We start from the raw sequence: 11,916 nt of genomic DNA, 5'->3' as shown, positions 1-11,916 counted from the left end.
TGCTGGGTGACACCATCTGGCATTTTTCCTGAAATGGGGACAGTTGAATGACTCACAAATTTCTGTTGTCCCAGTCATAGTGACTGGGAAAGCTGAAGCGTTCTGGTTTGTGGGGTGAGGAGTATCCAGGATGAGTAAGTAGAAATGATGAAACCATCAAAAGGTACTAGCAAGTGGTCATTAAAGACAAAATAACTCTCCTTTGAGTTTTCTGTTTTCTGGAATCTTTGTGACTCTCCCATAGTTATTTTTGTCTTCTCCCAGTAGGTCCTTCCATAGACAATAGTAGCAAAGCTCTGACCATCAGAATTGCCTCTGTGCTTCTCTTGGGGGAAAGCAAGACAAAAAAGATCCTGGGAAGAACTTGCCTGATCCCTTAACTGGGCTTGAGAAAAGGAAGGTAAGCACTCAGAGGGCTGAAGAAAGTAAAGGGTCTGGTGTGGGGAAATAGTATTGGGATTTTGACCAAAGGAGAAACCTATGAATTCAATTTCTGTCCCAACCAGTTGTGCTCTGCTACCCAAGAAGCTCCTTTTCCCTTGATACTGGCTGATGGACAAGGAAACCCGAGCCCAGAATGTGTTTTTTGGGACAGCTGACAAGAAAATATGGTACCAACATGGTCAGTACACTAGACTTTGTTTGTTGGAATCTCCTGGGAAATATATTCCTTTTTAGGTTTTAAAACGTTATTTTGATATAATTATTAAAATGTTGCAAGAATAGTACAAAGAACTCACTATATTCCCTTTATCCAACATCATCAATTATTAACCGTTTGCTCTTTCTATTTCTTTTTCTGAACCATTTGAGAGTAATCACTGAGAGATTGGTACTTGTCAAGGATATCCTGTCATGAACAGTGACTTAGGTGTAGCCACTGGGTATAGCAGAACTGTGGTGGTGAGGCAGGGCGCCAGAGGTAAAGTCAAGTCTACCTACAGTTGGGAAGTACACATTTGTAAATCATGTAGAATCTCTGGTGCTAGATATGGAAATCATTATCAGTTGTAAAAGTGGTTAAGGTAAACCCCTCTTTCTCACTATTCTTGTCAAGTTTGTTCCTAACTATGCCAAACTGTGATATTATGAAAATTCACTCCACTTCCCAACTTTGCAGCGATAATATATTCTCCAACATTTTCATTTAACTCATTGAACAAACATGTACTGAGTGCCTTCTATCTGCTAGGGGTATACAAACATGTACTGAGTGCCTTCTATCTGCTAGGGGTATAAGAGGTGAAAGATTTTCATCCCCTTAACAGCTCAGTGTTCAGTGGAAAAGAAGTTAGAAAGATCTTCTCACCGTTGGGGGAAGAGTGCTTTGCTGAAGGGGTTCACAAGGGATGATGGGTTAAGCCTGGTTAATGATCTAAGGAGTAGATATTTGGGAGTCATTTGGGATGGATGTAAATGGGAAGATCTGTCTTCTCTGAGGCCTGCTGCTCTCAGATGTCAAAATTTATGAGTTAGGGAAGCCTTTGGTGTCATACACCCAAGCACAGGCTATGGGGTCAGGCCAACATGGATTCAAATCCTGGCTCTTCCACTTGATCTGGCCAGTTACTTAATTTCTCTGCCTCAGTTTCTTCACCAGTCAAACCATATCTCTGAGGGTGGTAGTGAGAATTAACTGAGGTAATAGGCACTCTTTAAACATTTGTTTCATCTTCTACAAAAACACAATTATGTGGGGAAATAGCATGAAAAGTATTAAGTATTAAGGTGGGATCCAAGGGAATGTTTCTATTTTTTCAACAAATAAATACCTAAATGCTAATAGCACTAAGCTATGATGGAGATTACCATATGGGATAATAACAATATCAGCAGCAATGATTTGTTGACCATTTCCTGTGCTGAGCACTGTGCTAAGTGCTTAACTCACATAGATGTCTCTCTAACATGCGAGGCTCAGAAAGGTGAAGCAAAGGTAACTTGTCTGAGTCACACAGCAAGTAAGAGGTAGAATGCCTCTGAGAGGGAGACCAGCGGGGAGGGATAAGCAAGGTAAAGAGTAGAGAGACAGGATTGCTGTGAGGCAGAGCTAACAGCAGGTGTGAGGGCATTGAGGTGGGAAAGAGATGTGCAAAGGATCCACAGAGGTTTGGCTAGGACCTGGGGAAAGAGATATGAGGTAGACAGGGGAAGATTGACAGGGCCCTTTGGGACCTCATTAAGGAGCTTGTGTTTTATTACAAGTACAATTGGAGGTTGCTGGAAAGTGTTTCTCACCTTTTCTTAAATCACATGAGGGAGGAGACAGAGAGAGAGAGAGAGAGAGAGAGAGAGAGAGAGAGAGAGAGAGAGAGAGAGAGAGAGAGAGAGAGAGAGAGAGAGAGAGAGTGTGTGTAAGTAATCCAGGAAAGCATCTAGTGAGACCTAAACAAAAATGGTTTAAGAGTCATTTCTCCTTCAGTGTCTCACCTTGTGATCCAGTAGAGGCAATGTTTCTGGCCAAATGTGTAGGTCTTAAATAGTTTTTACTGCCTACCATTAGCGTGGCTAAACAGTTGCCATGATGCTGGAAGAAGCTGGTCCTTCAGAATGCTTCTAGAAGGAGGCTTAATTCGGCTCATATATCTGATGCTTTTTAGGCTGCATTAAGGGAACTCTTTCAGCTTTCACTGAACCCTGTCATGTGAGGGGGAAAAGTAGAATTGGGAGAAAAAGTAATTCCTGGAAACCTGAGTAGTTGTTCAGTGTTAGAAATGGAACTGTCGAGTTTAAGACTTTGGTTTAAATATATCATGATAAAGATACTTCAGTGACTAAATGGAAATTTTTTATGTTTTTTGTGGGGTTTTTTTGTGTGTGTGTGCCATCTGTGATGGCAGACAGCACATTTGTGAGAATCTGGGAAGATTTGAGTATTTTTTCAATACTTATGTATTTATTATCATCCAGGTACTGGAGGTTTTTCTGTTTGAAACTATTTCTTATATACAGGGTGAACTTCACAGAAGGAAAATCAGTATCCTATTTCCCTTTCTATATGTACTGTACCACATTTGCTTTTAAGAAGCCTGTGTCAACTAGTATTTTGGGGGAGGAAGGTGGTTAGTTGGTGGCTGGATGATCCAGAATGGCCTCACTCACACATCTGGTGATCAGCAGGCTGATTGGTCTAGAAGGACCTAAGCTAGGATGACTCATCTCCACTTCATGTAGTCTCTTTTCTAGCTGGCTAGTTTGGACTTGCTAACATAGTGGTCTTAAAGTCAGAAAAAGTAGCAAGTAAGAGCAAACACCAGAGCACAAGTACTTTTCAAGTGTCTGCAGTGTCACATTTCCAATTGTCCCATCAGCTAAAGCAGGAAGTGCTTCATGGCCAAGCCCAGAGCCATTGTGGGAGGTGACTATTCAAAGATGCAGATACAGGAGATATGAAAAAAATTGGAGACCATTACTGCAATAATGCATAATAGTAATGAATGTAAGCGCTTAACCTTTGATAAATCTTGTTAAACACCCATTTCTGAATGTAGTATATTCTAGAGACTAAGTAATATGATTCTGCCATTAGTAATACCTTTTCTTCCACCAAGTGTGGAGCAGAGTGATGGTTTTTCTAGGAAGAAAGCAAAGGGACTGTGTTTTTGGATGTAGGTATATTTGTGAGTGTCTTAACTAGTTGCTCACTGATCTTCTGTGGCTATTATCAAAGGAGTCCCTAGGAGGAAAAACCCTAGTATACTAAATGATACTAGGTTTGTGGTCAAGCGAAAAAGACTGTTACTTGGGAACCACCACCACTTAAGAGATGCGAGAAACATTTGCAATCTTTCCTTGGAACTTTTATGTGATTTATAGTTTTTACCTAAGAGAAGAAATCCTCATTTGGGCATTGTAATAGGGACAAAGGGTTTTCTGTAGATGTGCTTCATTTAGTCAAGATTTTAAAATGTCCCTGTGGCTGCAGTGAAGAATCTAGCATTGTATTGTGAAGTGAGTGGCCAGGAACTCCGATTTGAGGCATCAGCCTTTGACCTTAGCTTGTGAAGATCTCAGAAGTAACACTTTTCACAAAACTGAAATAGGCTTTACAACAGCTTATGGCCTGAAATATATTACACAAAAATGCAGTTAGACCCTAAGAGGTATTGTGGGAAACTATACAAGGCTCATTTTGTACATCTTAGAGATATACATTCTTCCAGAAAATTGTCTAATGATAGAATCTTAGCTTTCGTTCTTTCCTCCTGGGACAAAAATTTAAAATTCCTGACATTTTAAAAATCAATGAGTTGGAAAGAGCCATCAACATTTATAAACACACATCATTTGGCCCAGCAAACACTTCCAGGAATTTGTTCAACAAATATTTGCATATTAATTGGAATATTGCTTGCAATAGTAAAAGATTGGTAATATATTAAGTGTCAGTCAAGGCTTGGTTATACAGTATAATATTGCACTGATATTACATGATCTCCAAGATGCACAAAGTGAAAGAAAAAGCAAGAAACAGAAGAGTGTGTATTTATGTAATAAAAATAGTGAATGTGGCAATAATATATACATTTTTGTTTACATAGATGTAAAATATTTCTGGAAGGATATTCAAGATACTGATAATTTGGAAGCATGGCTTGGCCAAGGGATAGGAAGTAGGAGGGAGACTCTTCACTGCATAAACTTTAATAAAACCTTTTGAATTTTAAGCCATATTCACATATTTCTCTACTTTAAAAATTAAATACATTCCTAAAAGAGATAATATATATGGTAATGGTGATGTGAAATTCCACAGTCTCCTATCCAAGTTGACCTGGTCAAAACTATCCTTGTTCAAAAAAAAATATCCAACTAGTTTTCTTCCTCTAGAAATACTTCACAGCATTGTACTTCGGAATTTTTAGCTGTAGTTTTGCCTTTCCAGAATGTTGTATGAGTGGAATCATACAATATGTAGCTTTTTTTGGTCTTGCGTCTTTTAGTAGATTCATCCATGTTATGTGAATTAATAGTCTGTTCCTTTTTATCACTTAATAGTATAGCATTGTATGAATGTACCACAGTTTATTCATTCACCTATTGAAGGACAACTTGGTTGTTACCCGTTTTTTTTTTTTTCCTTCAGATAAAGCTATGGTTAATATTATTGTATAGGTCTTTGTATGGATGTAAGTTTTCAGTTAATTAGGATAAATACCTAGGAGTAGGATTGCTGGGTCTTTCTTTGACAGAAATTGCCAAACTGTCTTCCAAAGTGGTTCTACTGTTTTGCATTCCTATCAGCCATGAATATGAAGAATGTGTTTAGGTTCATTTTCCTAAATGTCCAGTTGTCCCTGCACTATTTATTGAAAAGACTGGCCTTTCTCCATTGAATTGCCTTTGCACCTGTGTCAAAATTCAGTTGACTGTGCTTCTGTAGATCTATCTGGGCTCTCTGTTGTATTGATCTATGCATCTATCATGTTTCCATGAACACAGTCCTGATTGCTATAGCTTTATGGGAAGTCTCGAAATCAGGTAATATAAATACTTTGACTTTTTCCTTCTTTTTCAGAATTGTAGTGGTAAAAGAGGGCATCTTTGTTCTAGTCTTGGAAAGCATTCCATCTCTCACCATAAAGTATGATGTTAATTGTGGGGTTGTGGGTTTGTGTGTGGTGTGTGTGTGTGTGTGTGTGTGTGTGTGTGTGTGTGTGTGTGTGTGTGATGCGTGTGTGTGTAGAAAAGAGTTAGCATAACAGACCTGAGGCTGCTATCTTTAGAAGGTGTACTTGGAAGATTGGCCCATGGCTGATGTCTGGAAAATTGACTTTTCAGATATTAAAGACACGAAAAACTATATTTATGTCTTCATTTATTTATTTTCCAATGCTCTTCATTTCTTTATGATAATCCAAGTTTCCCACCTTAATCACAGTCTTTCTGCCTGAAGAATTCCATTTAACATTTCTTTTATGGCAGGTCTGTTGGCAGTAAATACTCTGTATTTGGTTGTCTGAGAAATACTTTTACTTTTGAAAGGATGCTTTCAGGGGCTGCAGAATTCTGGGTTGACAGCTTTTTTCCTCTTTTAACAGAGTAGTCCACTTCCTGTCCTTACATAGTTTCTGATGAGAAGCCTGCTGTAATTCTTATCCTTGTTCCTCTATAGTTAATGTGGGGTTTTTTTTCTCTACCTTCAAGACTTTCTTTTGTCTTTGATTTTCAGCAGTTTGAATATGATATACCTAGGTGTGACTTTTAGCATTTTTTCATATTCATCCTGCTCGGTGTTCTCTCAACTTCTTGTATGAGGGAGGACCCCCGCCCCCCAAAATACCTGGAATTATCTTTTGGAAGGCGGGCCCCTTGTATGTGGTACAGGCTTTCTTTCCCTGCTAGGTAAGTGGTCTAGGAACCCATCGGCATCAGTGTACCAGCTACCATTGTTGTGAGGGGCTGCATTCAGCTTCAGTTAATTTTTTTTTTTTTTGAGATTCTTTCAATGCATTTGCCTATTTCATGATAGGTGATTTACATGAACAGCCTGCCTGGACTGCCCTGAGTGTTCAGCATTTTTTGACCAAAAATGGTATGACCTCTGCCATCCCCTATCTATTCACCCAATCTCACCCCGAGTGACTTTTTTTGTTTTTTCCCCAATGAAACAAGTCCACAAAGGGAAATGTTTTGCCAGTGTGGAATAAGTGAAACAAAACATCAGAAACACTAAAAGGTATCAAAATTGACAAGTTCAAAAACTATTTTGAGCAGTGGAAAAACTGTCTCAATAGGTGTATTGCATCAAACGGAGAGTACTTTGAAGGTGACAGAAGTTTAAACATGTAAGAATAAATACACAATTTTTTATAAACGCATTCTGGATTTTGGGGAGTACCCTTCCTATCCACAGATAGGAAGTTACTAATTTTGAAAAATTCTCAGTCATTATTTCTTCAAATAATTCTTCTGCCTTATCCTCTCTCTCTATGTGTCTGTCTCTCTGTCTCTCCCTCTCTCTTTTAATCTTTCTGGGATTCCCTTTGCAAATATGTTATATACTGTTATTGCCTTACAGTTATTGAATTCTGTTCTATTTTTTTCACTCATTTGTCTCTTTTTATTTTAATTTTTATTAACCTGATCAATAAACTTGATCTTCAGGCTCATTGATTCTTTTTTTTTTTTTTTTTTGGCTGTGTCAAGTCTACTGTTGAGTCCATTGTTTTTTGGTTTTTTTGCTTTTTACTGTGTTTTTTTGTTTCTCACAATTCTATTTGATTCTTTCTTATGGTTTCTATCTCTTTGCTGAAATTATCTGTCTGGTCTTGCATATTATCTACCTTTTCCATTAGAGCCCCGAACATATTAATCATAGTTCTTTTAAATTTCATTTCTAGTAGTCCCAACATTTATGGATTTGATAAATCTGAGTCTGGGTTTGATTTCTTTGTCACTTGGTGTTTTTTTGCTTTCTGTTATGCCTCATAAACATGGGCAGGAGATGCTCAGGAATATTTGATATGTTTGGAGAAGAACATGTTTGTGGGGATTTGTGTTAATCTAGTTAGGAGCTGGCCTATGTTTGATATTTGTTTCTTTTGTTTTGTTTTTTGCTGTGGGCACCAGAAATTGCTTGCTTGCTTGCCTTTTCTTAGAGATAGGATTTTACTTCGTTGCTCAACTGGAGTGCAGTGACACGATCATAGCTCACTGTAGCCTCAAACTCCTAGCCTCAAGTGATCTCTGTGTCTCAGCTTCCTGAGTAGCTAGGATCACATAGACACACCATCACATCCAGCTAATTTTTTAATGAGAGAGTGTCTCACTGTGTTGTCCAGGCTGGTTTCCACCTCCTGGCCTCAAGCAGTCCTCCTACTTCAGACTCCCAAAGAGTTGGGATTACAGGCATAAGCTGCTATGCCCAGGCACCAGAGACTTTTGACTCCTTTGGTGATACCTTCATTTTGACCTTTGGGTTTTTCCTTTGTGCTGCTTCCCAAGAGCTGTCCTTAACAGCTCTTCCAGTTGTTTTCCACTGTTACTGACCATGTAGCTGGTCTGCCAGGTGGTGGTTGGTGGAGGAGAAGAGAGTTCTCTGATAATCTGATGGCCTCATACTTAGGCAGGTACTGGAACCTGGGTCTTGAGTGTGTCCGTGGTAAGATTTTCTATTCCTTCTCCAGGGTTGGAGCTTCTTTTTCCTTTCCCCCTATTCCTTTCCCCTGGCTCCAGTGGGTATCCACCAGTGTTCTCAAGCCATGAGTTTTAAGTCCTTCCTCCTGATGAATTAGCCTTTTTGTTCTGTACTGTAGATAAAGGAAAGGGGGTCTGAGTAGGCTTCACAGTGGGGGCTGCTTTCCACAACCAGCTAGCACCATGGTGGTAGTTTTCTCTGAGATTTTCCCTGATCTTCCCATCCCTGTGAGAGCCTGGTGGGATTCCTGTGGGAAAAGCTTGTCATAGGGTGGAAACCCCTGTATGTGGAATACAGGAGCTTCACACTCTTATGCCAGCCCATACTCTTGCCTCCACTAATTTGTCAGAATTTCTAGTTTAATCTTCCTACAGTTTTATATGCTCAGATCCTGTATCTCCCTGCAGGTACCTGTCTCTCCAGATATCAGAATAGTGGTTTGTCTAAAGGTAGTTGCTTTTCAGTCTGTCTAGCTTTTTTGTGGTAAGGGTGGACATGATAGCTTCCCAGTGCTTTACATGTCCAAGCTGAAACCTGAGCCTTAAAATAAGTTGTTTTTTTTTTTAACTTTTAATTTTTTTATTTTAAATATGTGAGGCACAATTCAGGGTTAGGTATACAAATGTTCATTATGCAGATACCCTTGTTGATGAAGTATGCCCCCCTTTTCCCTAGGCAGATTCCCACTGCCAATCCTGTCTCCCCACCTCCCTGCAGTTTCCCGCTACTGCCAATCCTTTTCTTATAGTATTATATGATAGTTGCTCAAGGTCCGCTTCTGAGTGAGAACATGTGATACTCAATTCTTTGTTTCTGTGATAGATCACTCAGTATTATAGACTCTATGTTCATCCAGGTTGCTGTGAAGTTCATGATTTTGTTCTTCTTTATGGCTGCGTAATACTCCATCGTGTACATGTACCACCTTTTTCTTATTCAGTCCTCTTTTGATGGACAACACGGTTGGTTCCATGTTCTTGCTATTGTGAGTAATGCTGCAATAAGCATACGTGCACAGGTATCTTTTTTATAGAGTGATTTGAGTTCTTCTGGGTATATTCCTAGTAAGGGGATTGCGGGGTTGTATGGAAGGTCAATTTTTAGATCTTTTAAGAATCGCAGCCGGGTTCGGTAGCTCAGCCTGTAATCCTGCGCCTTTGGGAGGCTGAGGTGAGTGGATTGCCTGAGCCTGGGCAGCAAGACCTCATCTCTACAATAAATCAAAAAAATCAGCCGGGCGTGGTAGCGCATGCCTGTAATTCTGGCTACTTGGAAGGCTGAGGAGGAAGGATCCCCGGAGCCCAGCAGGTCGAGGTTGCGGTGGCCGGGAGCGGCCACTGCACTCCAGTCTGGGCGACAGAGTGAGACTCCAACTCAAAAAAAAAAAAAAAAGAATCGCTACACTGTTTTCCACAGAGGTTGTACTAGTTTACACTCCCATCAACAGTGTAGAAGTGTTCCTTTTTTGCCACAACCTCTCCAGCATCTGTTGTTTTTTGAGTTGATGATGGCCACCCTGACTGGAGTTTGGTGGTATCTCAGTGTAGTTTTAATTTGCATTTCTTTGATGACTAGTGAGGCTGAGCGTTTTTTCTTGTTACTGTTGGCTGCTCATATTTAAAATAAGTTTTAATCTATATAAATGTCTAATGAAGTGCATGACATGTAAAGACTCAGTTTAGGTTAGGTTTCCTTTATTTTTCTTACTCTCTTGAATTTTATGGTTTTTATGGCTAGTGCACCAGGAATAATTGATTCTAGTTTGGGTTCTACCTGTTTTAGCCTATAAAAACCTCTGTACTTGTCTGGGCTCAGTGGCTCAGCCTGTAATCCTAGCACTTTGGGAGGCCGAGGAAACTGGATTGCCTGAGCCTGCAGGTTTGAGAACAGCCTGGGCAACTTGATGAGAGCTCTTCTCTGCAATAAATAATATTTGGCCAGGCATGGTAGCTCGCACCTCTAGTTCCAGCTACTTGGAAGGCTGAGGCGAAGGATCGCCAGAGCCCAGCAGGTCGACGCTGGGGTGGACTGGCCATGAGTGTGCCCACTGCACTCCAGCCTGGGCAACGGGGTGAGACTCTGACTCGAAACAAAAACAAAAACCAAAAAAAACCTCTTTACCGTAATGGTTTTGAGATTCACCCAAGTTGTGTGTATCAGTAGTTTGTTCCTTTTTATGGCTGTATAGTATTCCATTATCTGTATATACCACAACTGTTTAATCATTCACCATTGAAGGGCATTAGAGTTGTTTCCAGGTTTTGGTGATTATGAGTAGAACGGCTATAAAAATTCATGTGCATGTGCTTGTGTGCACATAACTTTGCATTTTGCTAGGGTAAACATCTGGGAGTAACATTGCTAAAATTATACTACCATTCATGGTAAAACTAGTTAGAGTTTGAATGCTAGAATGGATAGAGTAACAGAAAATCAAGTTTGAATCCTGCTTCTTCTTTTTACTAGTTGTAAAAACTTGAGTAAGTTTAACCTCTTGGTGCTTCAGTTTTCTCATTTGTAAAATGAGGTTAATAATAACCACTGGGATTGTTGTGTGAAATGAATGGCATGTTAAGAATAAAATGCTGAGCAATGTCTGGCATACTTACTACATTATTATTTCATGCTTAATAGAACCTTTTCTTGTCAAAAACATTCATCTTTGATGAATTAAAATGGAGAAATTAGTTAAGTAATATATAGGGTTGTTGTGTTTGGTAGGCAAACCTTCATAGCATGCTGTTTGTGGGGAAAATTTCAAAAGTTGTCTCCACTGGTGAAAAAGTTTAGAAACATAGATGTATGGGAGTCCTGCATAACATCTAAAGGTTGGACCAGTTGCCCAGTTTTGACGGTTTGACTTGTAGTCTCACCATTGAAGAATCATATTCACTAACAATTGAGTGCATTGCTGTGTTTCATAAAAGAAGCTGCAAAACGTAGATCAGAATTGACTAACACTCATTAAGTGCTTGCTACATACCAAACCCAAGGCTACGCACTCCTCAAGTGTAGTAACCTGAGTACCTCTCCACAAAATGAGTAATTTTTATAATCACAAATCTTTGTTTTTAAACTTAAAAAAAAATGCTAACTGTTGAGGTCACTGATGAGACCTGATTTCTTGGAGTCCCCATGATGTGAACCATCTATGATTTCTCAAATATTATCTTAAAACACAACTTTTTACAGAAAATCTCAATTTTGAGGAGCACATTGAAGAAGGAATTACAAAAAAACTCAGCATGCCCACTTACAATATCTCCCTGGTGAACTATATCATTAGAAAATGCAATGGAGATCCCTTTTTGCACAACTGCTGCATAATATGATCTGGCTCAGTCTGAGCAGGCATCAAGGGAAGAGAAGATGTGCTTTCCCTTGGAGAATTTTCTCCTATAAGATATGTACGGAGGGCCACCTATTCACCCACCAAGCAGTGGATGAAATCCAGTATGTGCAACAAGGAATCTTAATGTCCTTTCTTTTTTGTCTGTTAGTTCAGTTGTTTTGCAGTGTTTTCACATAACACAGCCCATCAACAATGACAGTTCTTCACCTGGGATTTCAGGAGAACTGAGTGGAACAAGAAGTCTCAAGCACACAGTCTTAAGAATGTCATCTCTGGATTGTTTCCTCACTGCCTTACCTCTCCCAGCGCCACCCACAATCCAATACCCACGTTTACCTGTAACCTTTCTTCACAATTATAACATCCTTCTCTGCCTTGCTAATCCTACTAGGCCATTTCTTCCAAATTCCTGCAAATTCTATCT

General features: G+C 39.6%; 1 protein-coding gene across 1 annotated transcript in view; it reads left to right on the top strand.

Annotated features, from left to right (window-relative positions):
- Window positions 1–327: 327 nt before the first annotated feature.
- JADE3 (jade family PHD finger 3) overlaps window positions 328–11,916 on the top strand; it is a 141,926-nt gene continuing 130,337 nt past the window's right edge. The window contains exons 1-2 of the mRNA XM_008060085.1: window positions 328–400; window positions 507–622. Coding sequence (XP_008058276.1) covers window positions 553–622 — 70 coding nt within the window. The 5' untranslated portion in view covers window positions 328–400; window positions 507–552. The remainder of the gene's footprint in view (window positions 401–506; window positions 623–11,916) is intronic.

The sequence above is a fragment of the Carlito syrichta genome, unplaced genomic scaffold, assembly GCF_000164805.1.
Source record: "Carlito syrichta isolate Samal-C Ts95f unplaced genomic scaffold, Tarsius_syrichta-2.0.1 Scaffold304513, whole genome shotgun sequence".
Taxonomy (NCBI): Eukaryota; Metazoa; Chordata; class Mammalia; order Primates; family Tarsiidae; genus Carlito; species Carlito syrichta.
This window is presented reverse-complemented; position numbering and strand designations above follow the sequence as displayed.